Here is a 19,152-nt window from a genome sequence, read left to right on the forward strand (position 1 = left end):
TTTATTTTCGCACTACGTGTTTCGTTTTAACAACAACATTTTCAAGAGGATCATGTGCAGCCTTTTTTTTATCTCCTATTTATCAAATATTGCCTACTGCTAAACGAGAGGGGATAAGAGGAAGAATAGGGGTTTGGTTTCGGGAAGTCCTAATATGGAAGGTTGTGGGAGAAAGGCATCCTTTTTGGACTCTCCACCACATCGTGCCAAATATCATACAAGATAGTTGTTCCTCACTTCATTTGTTTTTAGTTTTATGTTAAGATGTATGCATCCAAGCTACAGATTGATTACAAAGATTACAGCTAAAAATTTCATCGCGTCAAATTTTTTTATAATACATTATCCATCGCGCAGAGTACACTGTTAGGTCGCCTACGATGGACTGCGGATGCGCATACTACTATTTTTTCTTCCAGAATAATCCATTTGTAAGCACCTCGCCTATGCTATACGTGTTTTATATGTATTTTATGATGGATACTTAAAATCAATAAAACTTCTAAAATTTGATAATTAAAACAAGGCAGTAGCGAGCGAGTGTGTTCTAGGGGTTTAATCCGCAAAATGCTTGGGTGAAATGTGCTTTGGTGAAGTGCTTTTTTAGGTATGCGGGTTGCTTTCACTGATATTTTATTGTCTCATTCGCTCCAAGGGGGTTGTAATATACTGGAGGGGGCACCACTGGTTCCGAGCGTGGAGCAAAGGGTGGCAGGAATGGGGGTGCTTGGGTAGGATAAGCCACGCCTACTTTGACGATAAGCATTGACAATCCCATAATGACCAATGCTTACTATGTGGTGAAATTTTCGGTTATAACTCGTTAAATCATGAAAATAAACCATGGAACCCACACTGTAAACCTTTTTTTCCTTACTTCCTTGGTTTCGCGAAGTTATGTCTCAAACATCTTTCCCCCGGGAAAAAAATTATTATCAATCTCCACGGTTACGTTCTACTGTCAGTTGGAAATACAATTTTACGAGTGTAAAATACTCATTTCCCTGCCGGTGGCAGATACAGATGGGGGACGCGCGCTCCCCCTTGCGGGGCCGCCCCCATTGCCGAACATTGTAGGACCAAAATTGCAACTTTTTTATATCGTAAGATATTGTCTTGTATACGTGTATAAAGAGTTTAAATGTAACTTTCTTCAACTTCGCAACGTGGTTTGATTAATTTTTTATTACGATAAAAGTAAAGGTAGCTCAAGAGATCCTTTGCGCCCCCCGCTCTTGAGTTTTTTTCTGTATCCGCTACTGTTCCCTGCACTTATATTGCTATTTAATTTATTATAGGCAATCGAAATCCAAATATTACAGTACAAATATATTTTCAAGGATATCCCTACCAGTATAAAGCGATTAACAGGACACAGAGTTTATATATTAAAAGAAATATCGCGAATGATGGGAAAACTCCGATGACAATCACCGGCTAAATAATAGTGATTATGGTAGCATTTTTAACATATTAAAGTGCATTTTCAAAACAAAACTTAGCCACCTAAAAATATCAGTCGGAGACTAAGTCCAAAAATCGTCAAACTAAGATGGCGGAACTTTGACCACGCTAAAAACTCGGAAATAGCGCCTCCAGCAGTAGCGGATACAGAAAAAAACTCAAGGGGGGGGGGCGCAAAAGATACCTTGAGTTACCTTTATTATTATCGTAATAAAAAATAATGAAGTCACACGCAAAGTTTAAGAAGGTTTTAATTAAAGTGATTATGCAAAAATACAAGACAATGCCATCTGATGATATAAAAAAGTTACAATTGTGGTTCTGAAATGTGTGGCAATACGGGCGGCCCCACAAGGGGGGAGGCGCCCCCATCTGTATCCGCCACTGGCCTCCAGGTATCCCAGCCTCCTTGATATGGCACGCATTCGAAAACCATACATCGCATTAAATCAGCTGCATATTTCGTTTAGTACTCAATGCCGAACGTTAAATTCATCGTTGGTTATTGGAAGACATGAAATGAAACCTAATTGAAAACTGGAGTGCCCGTTAAAGAGACCCCTGGGCTAGTGATTTCCTCAGCAGATGTATCGCAGACAACAAGAGAATATCTTAAGCCCGCTCCCCCTGGCCATGCGTCTGGGTCTCAACTGTAACCCCTCCGCGTGAACCTTGAGAATTTTTTTTCTGACCACAACCTTGAATTCATGCTTTACGAGATATCGTCAATCGACAACTTCAATCATTTATCGATTACAATTTGTTGCGATTTCTTTTTTTTACTGAATGAAAACTAGTGCGGCATTCATTGTTATATTGATGCCCCCCTAGCCAAAGGAAAATAAATCTTCCCACATGTCAGTAATTATTGTCAGCGGATCCTTTCGTTCAGTTTTGACACTGAAGAATAACTACCGGGCGAGTTAAGGAGATATACTTAAGCTGGCTTCAGGTTAAGTATATCCTGCAGCGGTCCATTAAACTTCTTAGCTCTAATAGAACTCATAAAAATTCTCCGCCCATCACTTGACGGAATTATACCGCGGTAATCTCCTCCATGTAATTCATCACAAAAATAATCGTAAGCCTTGATAGTTCTGAGTTTTAATTGAATATTTTTTTAATTAATACGCTATATCGGAGAAATATGATGATGTATTTAGATGGCATGTGTTGCGACCCATTAATATTGGATACCGACATTCATTAATGGACACCTAAAATTTTAGCTATGCGAATTAACTAAAATGGACAAAATTGAGTAAAAGAGGCTCATAAATGCGTTATTTAATTATAATAATCTGATTTTGAATGCTACATTTAGTGTACAGTAATACATTAGGAGTTAAGTTTTGAAAAATATCGCACACTTATCACATTGATACTTACATGTATTGGAGGATTAAGATGCGAAAGTAAAAAAAAAATTATGGGAAATAGAAAAGTGGCAGTCATAAATGTGGTTTTCCAGAGCTAGTTTCTCATTTTACCAGTGAAACTTAATGCGTTTTATCTACATCAGCTTTTCTAACAATAAGCAGGTTCTCTTACGTTAACCATAACGTTTGTTGGTGGGTGTTGCATACCCTACAGGCGCCACACAAATCCTAAAAAAATGGAGCAATACTGAGTTGACTCATTATTAATTCTCACGTCAATACTTAACAAAACGTTCATAATAAAAAATAATTTATAAAAGTATACTTTAGACAGAATTATAGTTAATAAAATCAACTAACATCCTCAGTTAGGTCAGAAAAATGAGTGCTGATCCAAAACAGTAATTTAATAATTTTTATGTTTTTATGAAGTGTATAGCCAGCACTGAAAGTTAGGCAAAAATAAAAATAATATCTCCTTAATCAACAACTAATATTCATCTTCTGATTTTGAAGAGGTCAAAGGCTTTGCTCCAGAAACATGTCAAGTATCACAAACCATTTTCTATACTCAAAATGTATGTCCAAATGTAAACCATGCTTGCATTCCATTATGCAGAATTTGGTTATTTCTTAGAAAGCAGAAATAGTATCACAAATCACTGACATTGAGTCTCCATGACTAATTTCCATGTGTCATTTCCTTTGTGATCAAAATTCTTTCTCTTCAGTTTTTATCCTTGCTATTTTTCCAAAACATATTGCCGTTTTTACCATTATTTATTATTTTCCCTTCATCAAAGTGGATCCTTACATCTAATTGGATTCCAATATGAAAGATAAGCCTCACAAGTATGGGTTGTAAGGGAATAAATGGCACTCACCATGCCATTCTTTGCAAAAAAAATGGAACTTTCATGCACTAACAGACCTACTGTACTGAATAATTTGGAGTAGAATAATGAGTATCCCGAGAAATTAACATAAATATAGGCTTCATGTGATCAAGAGCAGGTTATTTGGAAGATAAGGATGATATGGTGAATGAGGATCAAAAGAATGATGAATCACTTGAAATACCTTGCAAAGAAAGAATATTTTAAAAGAAATAAGAAACATGAGGAGCTACGTAATCGTTGAAGTAGCAGGAAAGAGTGGGAGGTCCCTCAAATCCATCTCTCAGGAAAGAACCTGGTCACATGAGGTAGGGGAAGAGAAGACGATCAATTATAATGAGAAAGAAAGGCAGAATATTTTCCTAAGAGAGGAATATGTTTACGGACTTACTGTTATGTATGTAATGTAGCCATATTGCAGATGGTGGGATAAATCATCTTTTACCTAAACCTATGGTGAACAGTGAACCACAAATGATAAGGTATCTGGCATGACTTTGTGAAATGCATAATTCGTGTAGACATCATCATGAAATTGACGTGATGATGATGATGACTCTTAGACAAAACTACGGTGGTGAAATTACCCAAGCAGCAAAATCTTATGTAAAAATTATTTTAAAATATATTGTGAGAACATTTTAAAATGACTTTCACATAACTTTGAAAACATATTAGCTCTCTCTGTTTCAACGTTACAAATCTTTTTTTCATTATTTCAAAATGATTTTAACGTAAGCTTAAAATATGTCCTACTCTTGAAGGATCTATGAATTATAATTTTTTAAATTGTTTTAAATACCTTGTAACTTATTCAGCCTCCTTTTAAAATGATTAATTGTTATGTTAATATGATATAAGTAAACACGTTTGAAATTACGAACTGTGCCAGAAATAGTAAAAAAAATATTCCCACCTGATAATTATCCTACCGACATGATAGTTTAGCATGCGTGAATATTTCACTAAATGCCCACCACTACCCAATCCATTTTGAAGACATTCAAATTAGATGTTGTTGTTGGGATTATGAGACATATTTAATCCTAGATGTCATAAACTCAGATCTTATCCCCTTTTAGTATGTAATATAGCACCTATTGAGAGTGTTTTCAGGTGTTGCTTGATTGCATTCTAGGAGAATTCAATGTCCATTTTTCAATGATATGCTTTTATTTTGGGATATTTTTCATAAATTCATTATTTTAAATTCTAGAAATCCTATGGAAAACTGCAAAAAAATACCATTTTGTGGATTTCACGAAGTCCTGAAACTGCAAAATTCAAACTCAATTTTGACAAAAGGGATTCATTTTTGGTAGAAAAAGTCTCCAAAATCATCTGTATTATTTGTTTTATGTAAAGCTACTTGTCAGTTATTCACATTCACCTCAAAGGAATGAGAATTTTTGTACTGGTTCATTTTATCACATTGGTATGACTAAGATTATATGTACCAATGAAAATTTATATGAGTGTTTTAAAATGATTTCAAAATAATTACCTAATTTTTTTTAAATTATGTTAAATGATTTCAAAATTATGTTGCATATGATTTCAAAATTATGTTAAAATGATTTTAACATTATGCTTAAATGATTAGAAAATAATTATCAAATTATTTCAAAATTATTTTAAAATGTGTGTGAAATAATTTTGAAATTGTTTTAAAATAATGTTCACATAATTATTGTTCTGTGTAATTGAAAAAGGCGCACTTAATGCAAAAAATAAGTCATTTCTTACTACATATCCAACAAAATGAGATCAAATGGTACAAGACTTAAAAAGAGCAATGCCTAATACATTATTTTAAAATTATTTGAAAATCTTGCAACAGTCATTAATTTAGCCATCTTATGATATTTTGATTTTAAAATTATTTTTCAATATTCTCTTTCTACTTTCGATAATAATTTCCAGGAAGTGAAGAAAGTTTTCTTATTGGTTCAACATGAGTAAACCACTGCTAAATAATGGTAGAGCTATATTTTTGTCTTCACATGCCCTTCGATTTCAATGGCCAGCTTTTACCAGTCTTTAATATAATTCCTTATTTTGTTTTCTTGAAGGTTGCTATGAAAGAATTGCCATTGGACGGAGAATAAAAGCAGCAGATGTGATTGCTACACTCCCGACTTCCTCATTATCCCGATGCAGGGAGGCGTGTGACAAGCACCCAAGCCATCAATGTAACTCCTTTGGTTTCGGGTGAGTTATAATACTTGTTGGCAATTTGCAGCCTATTGGTTTGTTTGCATAACACATAATTGATACTCATATCATTTGCTAACCAAATATGTACTTAATATTAATACACATGCTAAAATAATGGATATTGCACTCTATCATTTAATTTAAAAATTTGGTGAGGATGTGTGGAAACTGATTAACATCACAGACAAGTTTTCCTCACTAGAGAGACTTAAATTTTTGTTAAGAGTGTGTTTGTTATCCCATAATTTTAACACATTAAGATGCCATTTATGACATGACAGGTTATTCATGATGAATGTATGGTGTTTTCTTTAGTGAATAAAAGAAAGTTTATTTATAGTATTGACTCACTTGATGTTCTATAGGACATTTTTCAGTTCTATAGGACACCCACATTAAGGAAATCTTTTATCATATTTGAAAAAAATATATTTTTGATTGCTGGCTTATCAGCATCATTATAATCATGGCTTATAATTTTTTTCAATGCCCAGCTAAGTATTTAAAAAAATAACTTATGTTCATTCTTAATATTAAATTTTGTGTTTAAGTTTTGTTAACATTTATTTTTAAAAAGATGTTTTTCTTTTTTCTCATTTTGGACTTTCTCTGTCATGAATGGCACATAGTCTATGCTAACAAAATAATCAGAAATGCATGCATATGGTGCATGGATATTTCACCTAAGCTACACAACCAGAGTATATTACCATTTTTTAGTTAATCAAGCTTCAATCTTAAATTTAGCATGGTTTTTCCATTATTATACATTTTATGTCATCCAGACAATATCTATACAACATCAGTACATGTCTGTCAACTACGTCTCTAATCTCAAGGTAATAAAGGTGGTTTCATTAGTGAATGGCTGTCCATACACATAATGTAGCATAGTTTAGTGGTTATAGATTGTTGTACAGCAAAATATTTTCCACATATTTTCCTTTAATGATGGTCAATATGTGCCTGTCATTTCAAGTGTGGCTGGATTTATTTGGGCAAGCTTACAAGCTTCTTGCTGACACAACTAGAAGCTGGCATGCCGGCTAGTCAGGAAGTTATGATGGCTCACAAAATATTACATTGACGTACACATCTGAGATTGCATGAAGTTCACCAGCCTGTTTTTATTTATCAGGAATGCATAAGTCAGTTAATCTCCATCACATTAGGTTTTTTTGAAGAACCCAATTCAATCATTTGAAATTCTTATGAATTTATAGGGATAATTTTACATGTTAATGACATTAATATACATACGTAAGTATCTGCCTAATTTTTGAAATTTTGTGGAATCACAAAAGAGGAAATGAAAATTAACTTGTAACATTTTTCACTTATACTTTTAATACTGAAAGTACATTGTTCTTTTGCTCTCTGTGGACATAAGAACCCTTATGAGTTGACCTGCATAAAAAGTTTAATATAGAGGTGAAAACAAAATCTTTTTGATTGAAAAAGTTGTGTGGCATGACCGTGAGTGTAAGAACATCCAAAAATAACACATCCCAATTATGGTTATGAACAGTTTATTTCTTATAAGGTAACACAATCAGTGAATACAATATTGCCAAAGGAAAATCGCATGCCAGAAATAAGGTGCATGAGTAGATGCACTCTAAAATTTTCTCCAATTGACTTCCCGAGGGACACTATCCCTAGGAAAAAGGTGCCTACCCAAGGTCACGTTATTTCTTTGGGGGGAAAGGGTCCTCTGCTCCAGCTATCCCCCAGATGGCACTTCATTTTGGCAGTTGTATGCATTAAACAAGTGTAAACTGCTGTCTGTAGAGATTTTCTGCTGCATATATTTATTGGGCCGACTCCTCTCCATTGCGGTGGCTATGTTTTTATAGCCCAGTGTTGTGACCCCACTTGATGGACCCATTCACAAAAAAGATTTAATTTGAGTGTGTACTAAGGTGCATACCAAGTACTTATCGCTTTACCCTTTCCTGCCGGCCCCTTCAATAGGAAAACATTTTCTGTGCTATTAGTAGCATAAGAATATTTGAAGCCTTTCTGTACAGAGCTATTTTTAAGGTTGGAGTTACCCTAGTATTCTCTTCCCAACTCAATGAGGTGTCCAGCCCTTACCCCAATCACTGGACTAGACCCTCTAACCTTATCTTAGCATGAATCCACGGTCAGCTTATTGCGTTACCAGCATTTTTTTAAACCAAACATAGAATTGGATTTTTAAAATAAACTCTTCTAAAAGAATTAATAAAATTTTTTAAGCATTGTGGAATTAAAATGGATTTCATGCATCAGTAACTATAAAGTTAGTGAACATAAGGTACTCTTAAGTCTAAAAGTCCATTATTTTTAACTCTAAAATTTCTTTTAAAAGTTGCTTACGCACAGAATAAAAGAGAGAATCCATTTCAAAGTATAAAAAAATTGTAGTATGCAAAAAAAATTTTCATTGCAAAGGTGTACGGATTAATTAGATATCCCTCAGAAAGCCGTAAAACTCAACATTTGAACAATTTATCTTAAAATTCTGCAATTTATTGATCTCATACCTACCGCTTATCCTGGAGGATATTCCATACCCCCACACACTCCGGTATTCGTTGCACCTTAACCCCCCCAGCCTTAATTCCTAGCTGTGCACCTGCCTCAACAGTCTCATCCCTTCCCTCGCATCAGCTAGAGCTGACGTCAGGTTGTTTGCATTGAAAAATCCAAAACAGCTATACCCGACGTTAGGTCTTCTGCAAATGAAAATGCCTGTCAGCTCCACCCGACGTTCAGCACCAAAGGATTAAAAATTATCTCATATTTCCCAGGGGCTACATGATACATAACAGCATCTGTGTATTTGACCATGATTCTTGATCCCTGAATGTGCAGTGCGGATAGATGCTAGATATTTTTTACTTAGAAGAAGAAAGCTGTCATATTGAGCTTATCTTATAAAAGGCATGATAGTCAAGTCTACATCTAAATATTACCTTGCAATTCACCTCAATAGGCATGTGGCAGGGGTGTTAGGGAACCAGTCGTTAACAATTGAGAAAGGAACACTAAGTTTTGCCTACGATTTACTAAAGTCCTTTTTTGTTTGGAGGAAAAAGGAACTCCCATACCTATGCATTCAGCAAAATATCTGTTTTAAGTTATCGTTTCTCTCCGACCTGTAAATACATCACAGGTTGTAGTCACTGGCATAGCTAGGAATTTTGTTCAAAACCAGGGGGAAAAATGTTTGAAAAACAGGGTACTGAGTAGAGGGTTTTAAATTAATTTTTACTCTTTTCACAATCAAAAAAACTTCATTTGTTGCAGAAATATATTGTATATTCATGATTTTTAATATTTTGTTTTCTTTTATGAAGGAAAATGATTGCGTTTTTATATGGGGTGGTCTGGACCCCTCAGGCTACCACTGGTTTTAATATTTTCTTTGTGTCGCTATGCAGGGTATCTATTCTCATTTGATCAAGCAATCTAGGCCTAGCATGTGACCCATTTGTCTCCAGCAGTTCCCACCCTAATTCGCTTTTCATCTGTGTAATGCTTTCCGTACTCCCATGTCAGTTTTTAACAAATTGCATAGCTCTCCTTTGTATTTTTTTAAGTTCACTGATTGTCCTCCTGTGACGTAGCCCATATGCTCTAGCTGCATATTCAAGGTGAGGCCGAATGAGTGCAAAATGGCAACTCTCTTTTACTTTTGCATTCAAAAATCTTCCCACGACATGCTTTATGAATCCTAGCTTCTTTAAGTCTTATTGTGGTATCTTATTAGGTAGCTTTAATTGCAGTATAACTCACGGAATGTTGTGGTGGTAAAGTTCCCTCTTCAGATAAAAATTCTAGGTGAATATGCATATATTAAATTTTCTTCTTGATTCCTTCACAACTTCTACTGTTATATCTTCACCCTCACTAAACAGAAATAGTGGTCTGTGCTGTGGTCTATTGGATGTCATCCCACATCAAGAATTCGGATTAGTATTGCTTTTTGTGTACCCCTGCTGCTTGTTCATTGCTCCAACTGCTCTTTACTGTCCCTAAAATCCACTGTTCATATGATTCAAATATTGTTCCAATATATCTCTCCAGATCATGAAAGCATCATCCACTAACCTATAGAAGCACTTTGGTTTTTAAGGGAGTGGACAAGAGTGCTTTTTCTCCAAATGCTGCCATGAAGAAATGTGACTTTAACGGAGATAGTAGAAACCCCATGGCCACTCTGTCCTTTGGTTCATGGTAGGCATTGTTATAATTGAATTAAGCTTTTGTCTTGATGAGGTGAAATGGATACACTGTGTCTTACAATTAGTCACATTCGGTCAACAGAGGCTGCACCCTTTGCTGGATTAGCTCCTGGATGCAGGGGCATAGGTGGAAACCCCAGCTGAGGAAAATTTGAAAACTTTAATTATTGGACTACCATAGTCTAGTTTTGACATATGATAGCTTTATCTGCTAAAAGTTAAAGATCATTTATTCATACATATCATGGTAGTGAGACGCAGGGGCGCAGCTGGGAATTACGGCTTGGGGGGTTTAGGTGCAACCAATACTGGGGTGTGTTGGGGTATGGCAAACCCACCAGGATAAGCGGTAGGTGCGAGATTAACCCTTTCGAGACGGCGGAGTTTTTGTCTTAGCATGACTGCTGCACTGAGCCCCAAGAGACTCTTCTTTCTCATGGTACGGAGCATTTTTGGAGGAAATTCGTTAAGAAGGGTCTCGCTGAACCTTTTTCGACCCCTCTCCGCTGGAACTCTGCATTATCTTGGACTCCGAGAGTAGTTGTGCTCCCTCATTTCCGGGTTTACGACCATACCTGTGGCATTGGTTCGTGGTCAACTAATGTATTGCTTATATGTATTTAGCAAATGGATAATTGTTGCTTGCACATAAATTACAGGCTTTGAATTGAATTCCTCATTTTTTTCTGAGCATTGTAAAATTTTAAACGAAGTTCTTAGGCCAATATTAATGCATTTAATGCAGCAACAATTTCCATGTTGATGTTTATACATAACTCGAGATATAAGTTAATATTTATAGTAGAATTTCGTTTAAAAATTGTAAATGCTGCTCAAAAGACAAATAATTCAATTCTTAGTTTATTTTTTATGAGAAATGAACAAATATTTATTTCAAAAACTGGCTGGATAAACAATTGTACAACTGCTGTCCCTTACCGCTAAGAGGGGTTATACCTGCTCCCGGATTCCGAGGGTAAATCCTAAACCCTGCAGGGTTGGGTCCCGAGACAAAGGCGACGTAAACCCGCGACCGTGCTAAAAGGGGGAGAGCTAGAAAATGTATATATACGGCTTTTGTTATCCTGGCCAGGATAATCTCACACGTAAATATACGGCCGTGGTCTCCCGGGCCAGGAAACGTCCTTACGTATATATACATTTATATTAGGGAAAAGGTTAATAAATTGCGGAATTTTAAGATAAATGGTTCAAAATGGTGAGTTTTACGACTTTCTGAGGGATATTTTATTAATCCTTACAATATTCTATCAGTAATATCAATCCAATTAACTAAAATGGATTAAACTTAAAATTTCTCTGAGCTCTGGGGGGGGGGGGAGGGTTTATCCCCCAAAACCCCCCCTCGCTACGCCACTGGTGAGCGAATCACTGAATATCGACCAGTGGCTAACGGTAGGACCCATTATCGTGGGGGGGTCTCCTCCCAAGCCTCCCCATTCCCTCAAAGCACATTACTAGTTAGCTAGCCTACGTGATATGTTTTGCTCATTAGAATGACTACCATGACTATATATCCTGTTTGAGCTATCACCTAATGTGCCTTTAAATGGATTTGCAGAAGTTGCCACATTTGTCACTGACAGTATCCGGTGAGGAAATTAGCTATGATTAGGGCTATGAACAAGGGCATACCCAGGATCATAACAGGGGGGGAGGGGGGGGGCAAGCCATAGTCTAGGGGGGAGCAAACCAAGTTGTGACATTAGTTTATGAGATTATTTCAAATTCATAAATTTTTAATGCCATTCCTCATTAGGTAAATATTGATAATAAATGGATTGCTTTGGGCTGAAGGCATTTTGGGAAAGGAACTAAGAAGTGCTCAAAGTGCATGATTGAAGCTTTTTCAAGACAGACTGAGGCCTTCTCTTTGTATTTTTTGCTCATCTCCAAGTTCGGAGAATAGGAGATGAGCATTTATGCTAAGGACACTGCCAGCTGAGAGGATTCGTATTATTGGGCTCCTAGATGAGCGGATTTTATTCAGTGGGCGATTGTTGAGCATTTTTGCAGTGGAGGTTCGATATGAGAGCAAACAAAACACATGCCAATCTACTGAGTGCCAACTAAGAATATCTGAATTGCTCAACTGATGAGAGAGAAGGAAAATAAAGTGTGCAGAAAAACATTGTGCACCGTAAAATTGTGGATGTAATCCAGAGACTGACACAAATGCACCAAAAATTTGGCAACATTGTCAGATTGGCAACCCAGTGACTGCACCTTCCCCTTTCAATTCGTACCTGGCTCCTCACCCCCTCAGAAGCCTATTCCTCCCCTTATGGGCAGGGTTTATTTAGACTGCAGAGGATTCACAACCCTTTCCAATCAGAGTGAGGGAGAACTTAAACGTAGCTGCTTTTGAAGTGACAAAGTATGCTACATGGTATAATAAATAGTTTTCCTTTAATAAGAATTATTTATACTTCCAGATTGCTCTAGTGTAGTTTCAGATCTAATATGCACAATCATTTCCTGAGGAAATAAGAAACTGAAAATAACAATACAGTTTGAGGGTTGCAGAACCTTGCAACCCTCTATAGGAGCAGCCACTGGCTCTCCCTAATTTTGGTCATAACATACCATCATTTGCCATCAGATATGCAATGACTCAGCTTTGGCATACAGCATCTCTACCTCTCCTTTCGTCTAATTTTTGTTCATTTCATCATATTGCCCGTTCCAGCATTGTTAACTTCCTTATTCCTCCTCCTCTCTACCTCAGTGTCCATGTTCTTCTTGTACTTTCTCTCCTCTATTTTCTTTATTATTTCTTGCATAAACTTTGGTTTCCTAATAGTAATAATAAAAGTCACTTTCTACTTTCAACACTGATTTAATACTTGGCAACTGGTTTCGGCATATTTTGAAGGTAGTTGTGTTTCTTAGTGATGCAGGATACGTCGAAACTGGTTACTGAGTATTAACCCTCGAGCGGGTGTGCCAGATATTTTTACTCGACCGGGCAGGTGGTGTACTTTGTCCACGATATATGTATTTATATGATAACACTGGATTTTTGCTAAAATTTATCTTTATTTGTAGAAATTACCTCAAGCTTGTACATTTATTGGTGATAGATATATAAAGGTATGTGGCATAATTTGTATGACAAGGGTGTTGGGTTCCTCTTGCCGATCTAGAAAAAATTTGCTACAGTAGTTTGTGCTTTAAATACTCACGCTATAGACAGTCAAAATGACATTGTAAGAATATACAAGGCCATTCAAGAAAAGCAAAGCATGAGGTACACATCTGGTCGTGCGGTGTACTTTGTATGCCATGGGTGTCGGTTCCTCTTGCCAATATAAAAATAAATTAGCAACAATACTTCAAGATTTGAAAATTTGCACTATAGACAGTCAAGGTACATTGTAAGAATACATACACAAGGACATTCTAGACCAGAATGTACATACAATGTACAACCCGCTCGAGGGTTAAATCAGTGTCGAAAAGTACAAGGTGGCTTTTATTATTACTATGCATAGCTTCCACAAAGTAAATTCACCTTCTATTAACTTCATCCTTTCCCTTTGGCTACTACCTTGTGGTGGAAAGGCTTGCATGTTCCTGTGACCCCTAGAGCTGCACTGGTGGGATTAATTCTAAATTATTACCGGTAGGGCCACCTGTGCCAGATAGGTAGAATACTTTAATAATAATAATCATCTTCATGTGGTTTCCTAAACCTAGATTTTTCATTGTATCCAATGAACTTTGCTGCATCCTCTATGGTCTCCATATGTCTTCTTTTATATGTGTGCCACCAATTACTGTTCTTAGTATTCACTCCTGTTAGAGCTACTTATTCCATTTGTTTGCTAACAGTTGGACAGCAATAACTGTAGATAAAAAAAACTGTAGCAATAACTGTTCTAAACCTGGAATCGCAACTCATTAGCTTTAGGTTATGATCCACTGCTGAGAAACTGCATATTTAGGCTAGTGGCATGCTGTTCATTAGCCTTTATCATACCACTATACAATTTTATTCTATCTATCTGTATCTTTTAGATCATTGCTACTATTCAATTGATGAATTCTTTGAGGATGCCTCGCAACTAATGTAATATATATATATATATTGTAATATATTGTGAGTTTCTTTGTATTTTTGATTTGCTTTTTATGTTTTCCTGACGGGTCCTATATATGTATATTCATATCTTTTGTGTGACCATTAAAATATTATTATTATTATTATTATTATTATTATCCCTTGGGCTCCTCAATGTGCCTATCATTATTTATGAACCGTGTGTTTGAGATGATTTCTTCTTAAAATTGTATTATCTTTTCCGTTCACTTTTTTCTTCTTCCCTCTCCGTATTTCTCTATTTTATATCTTTCCCTCCCATCTGCCATTTCTACATTCCAATCAATCATCTCTATCATATTTTCCATGCCAGTGCAGAGTGGAATAAAATCGAAAAAAGCTAAGCATAGCCTCCAAATTAGTTTTTTTGAGCTATGAAGTCAAAAGTTAGAGACAATTTCCCTAACATTCTTTTATTTTCTTATCACAACCAGTTTCATAAAATTCTGTATTACCTTCTGGTGACTTCTTCTCAAAACATTTTTTTGAAAAAATACACCTTTATTTTTTAACAAATTGTTATGAGAAGAAGCCATCTGAAGATAATAAAAATGTATTGAAAATTGAAGAATTTGTGGAAAATTGATGGTAACATTTTATCAACTAGATTATATGATAGAATTCCACCAGATAAAGTCCAAAATAACTCTATATAAGAAGTTGAGACTTTGCATATGCGTTCTCAAATAGTTTTTTCATAAGAGACTGCTTTAATTTTTTCTCGCTCGTGCAAATCAGCAGATATAAGTGTTCAAAGCAGGAAAACTTTCTCAAAAATTGCCCACAACTTGAACTTAATCCATAAATTATCAAAATTTATATCTCGCGTGGTTCTTCAAAGAATCATCTCTAGGGAAAACTGATGGTGCCATTTTCTTATACAGACATTTTCATTTGTTTATTTTCCAAATATTTTATAATACCATTAACCAATACCAATACCATTAACCAATAACATACCAATGAAGTCGGATAGCCAATTTCCATACATAATTGCAGAGGAAAAGTAGTTTGTGCCACTTCATTATGCTAAGTAAATTCTGTTAAAGTTATTCTACATGTTAACCCGGTAACGCCTGAATTAAAAATTTTCTGCGATTGTAGTGGTAATCATTCGTTTTAATACGAATGAAATTCTCAGTCATTCAGTGCAAGTTTTATTCTTTTATCTCTAATAGTTTCCGAGATACAGCCTGGTACCATATGGTACCGCTAGGCGTTTAAGGGGTCAAAAAATCGAAATTTGAAAAACTTTTCGGAAATCGCATTTTTAAACCAAAAACGTTAAATATTTATTATTTTCCGGATAATACATTCATTTTCTTCAAAAATTACGCTAAAATATCAATTATATTCAATTAATTATTAAATATTATTGTTTATAAAATAGAAGTTATGTATAATCGACGTAGAAATCAAGAATAACATGATTTTAGTGTTTCACTCAGTCGTTGCCGCATATAGAAATGAACAAAGCAGTCACTGCATTGCATTTCAAGCATTCTGTTCTTATTTTACTGATTCAGTTTTCAGTAGCACACCGTCCCCGCTTGGGCTTGGAATTTATTTGTTGATTGTTCCCGTCGAACCTATCAGGGGCACTGGAAAGAAGATAGGCCGATGTCAGTTGAATGCGATCTTTGAAACATGAATCAATTACAAATCTATTTCTTAAGCCAAGTACCCCATTCCAGTCGCACTTCTGGTCAATTGAGCACGTCCTTGATATTTTAGGGGATCCTTGTATCCAGCTGTGATTACACTACTGGCCATCGGAACTCTAGCTGAGTTATGTTTTTCAGGATTTCCGCATCAGCATCCATGTGTTGGGCGTCATTGCATCCAGAATCCAAGTAAAAATGGGCCACGACCATTTTGTCGTCCCCCATCTTTCCCAATTCCTTTTTCGTAGGCTTTCACATTCCTGAGTTTTACGAAGTAGCTATCTGAGCTATTGATGCACTGCACTTTCTAACCAAACCTAATTAGCTTCCCCCGCATGAATTGCTAACAGCTATGTCTTCCAAAAGAGAACAATATCGATTCATTGAAACTCAAGGACTGCTTTCTTCTGAAATATCAGCCGAATCTTTCTTTTGCCATGCCCATAAAAGGGCGCGGGCATTTTCCACGTCTTATCTGATTCATCCATAGCGGTGTAATCACCGCTATGAATAAACCTACGAAGTTGTGGAAATCTTTTACGTCTCATTGTGTAATAAACAAGATTATTTCTGGCGTTCAGTGCTGCCTCACAATAGTGCCTTTTACTGGGAGTCGTTTTATGCCAACTCATAAAAAGAATTGCAACAAATATTTTCAGTACCACATGTGTTATATTTGGGTCATAACAGTTGCAGAATTGTACACACCACGTCAAAGAACAGTTCAAATATTCTGGATGGGGATCCTTCATGAATCAGTGAGTTGGTAATCAGGATTACGAGAAATCCTTTCGTGCTTTACGATCTCTTCATCATCAAAAACGCGTCCATCCTTCCTATTTTTATACCCTTTGGGTGCTTTACGGCTCTGTCCAGTTTCACTACACTTTTGAAAATTCTCAGACATTTTTTGAGATAAACTCAGCTGATTGCCCACCTTTTCGAACAACAACTTCAAATTCGGGCAAAATTGGCGTCCACTTGTTATTCCTGTTTCCTCAGTCAGAAGGAAGGTATTCATTCTCTCTTTGCAGCAGTACATGCTATATTATAAGCAGTATGAGTAAGTTATTTCGGTTTTACTAGCACATGAAAGTGTGAAAAGTATGGGAGTGCGATTGAGTTACGTTAGACAAAAATTAGGATTAGGCTGCTCTTGTCGAAGTGATGCCTGTCGCGTGGTCGTCTCTTGCCGCCAGCCGTCATTGAATTTTCCCCTTAGCAAGCCCCCTTATTCCCCATCATACCCCCTTCCTAATTGAGTACACGGATACTCTTCCTATTCATGTTTTTCTAAATAGGATTCAGGTATGCAATTATACCTCCCACTCCTTGAGCCCTCGTGAGGGTACGAGATTCTGAAAAAATGCGGACAATTTAGGGCCTTATGTACTAGGATGACGTCCTTTTAACAAAAAAATAATTTATGTACACATTTTATATGTGTTATAACATTTAAATAACGCAAAATTTATAATATAAATGATGAAAAATAAATAATTGTAAAATAAATAACTGTTAGAAAACGAAAACAACAGAAATGTTCATATTTTCGCTTCCCGCCAAAACATGGTAGTGCAAGCGCCTAGCGGTACCATATGGTACCACCAAAATGTTTTGCATCATAACATCCCAAATATTAGGCTCACATACAAAAACCATACCTTATATGAAATTTACAAGTTATAACAATCATAATTACATAAAAACATCTTCGTATTATGAGTACATAAGACGCAAGTAAAGAAAATCGAAATGCTTGCACTAAAAATTCCGTTTTTTTCGCATAGCTGAAAATTCTCAATTTTCAAACGGCTCTAAATACGTTAATTTCAGCTTTAAAAAAGCAAACTTTTCGGGAAAATGTAAATAAAAACATTCTTATTATGTTTAAGCTCTCAAAAATTCAAATAAATTACAATAAGTGACAAAAAAGTTACGTTTAGCATTGTGCTACCGGCTGGTACCATATGGTACCGCTAGGCGTTAACGGGTTAAGATGGGTTCATAGGGAGTGTTTCGCAAATCACACTTGCTTATTAATTCTTACATAACCTATCCCACATCCAGTGGCGTAGCTAGGAATTTTGTTTGGGGGGTCCTGAATCAGGGGTGAAAATTGTTGAAAAACAGGGTACTAAGTAGAGGATTTTGCATTAATTTTAACACCTTTCTTGATCGAAAAATCTTCATTTGTTTAAGAAATATTTTGAAAATTCATGATTTTTCAATATATTTTTTTGTTTTTAATGGAAAATAATTGTTCTTCTTTCTTAATATTTTGGGGGGGGGGTCCAGACCTCCTGGACTCCCCCACGCTATGCCACTGCCCACACCCCCAAATTGAACTTTAATCTTCAACTCCCAGTCCAATTCCCTTTCATTTCATCTATCAGACCTATCCTCTCCCTTCCACTTACAGTTAGTAATAGCTCAACCCAAACCCTCAGTCTTCTCTGTATCTCATTTAGAAGTTTCCTCTCCTTGCCCATCATTATCGTTCTTTCACCTCTACGCCCACTTCGCCTTCTCCAATCTCCTCCACACCCACATTTCGAATCTCTCCAGTTTTTTTCTTATCCTCATTATCCTACTTTCCATATTGTGAAGCACTTCACTCATGATCAGACTCTTCACCAGCCTTGTCTGAACAAACTTACATAATGATCTTCTTATCATCTCTTCCCTTATCATAAATATCTCAGTGCTAACTTACTTCTCCCCCTGATATCCGCAGTGCTGTGTACATTTCCATCTGATATGCTGCCCAAATACTTGAGCTGTTCCACCCGCTCAAGTTTGTGCTAATCTAATTTATGTTATGCCTCAAGTTCCTTGCTTGCAATGCCTAACAAATTTGCATAACTATAGTCTTCTTGCGAGAAATTTTCATGCTGTATTCCTCACACCATATATTTATCTAAAACATCCGTCCGTACATACAACACTCTTGTGGACTGACTAATCAATTCCTTAGCACCTGTGAACCTCTCTGATTTAAACTTCATTTCCCTCACTGTAACTCCCAACTCTTTCTCATTCCATGCCTCTCTTACTGTAATGTCGGGCTCACCATCAGTGAATCAACCACAGAATTAGGAATAATAAATACATTACTACATGAGCACGTATCATGCCCATGTCCATCTTCCATACCAGCCAGCTGTTAGAGAGAGA

At 36.1% G+C, this 19,152-nt stretch overlaps 1 protein-coding gene across 1 annotated transcript in view; it reads left to right on the top strand.

Annotated features, from left to right (window-relative positions):
* The window catches only part of LOC124165542, a 146,315-nt gene that overhangs the window by 40,174 nt on the left and 86,989 nt on the right, over positions 1 to 19,152 (top strand). Inside the window, exon 3 of the mRNA XM_046542991.1 lies at positions 5,812 to 5,950. Within this exon, the coding sequence (XP_046398947.1) occupies positions 5,812 to 5,950 (139 nt within the window). The remainder of the gene's footprint in view (positions 1 to 5,811; positions 5,951 to 19,152) is intronic.

The sequence above is a fragment of the Ischnura elegans genome, chromosome 9 (genome assembly GCF_921293095.1).
Source record: "Ischnura elegans chromosome 9, ioIscEleg1.1, whole genome shotgun sequence".
NCBI lineage: Eukaryota > Metazoa > Arthropoda > Insecta > Odonata > Coenagrionidae > Ischnura > Ischnura elegans.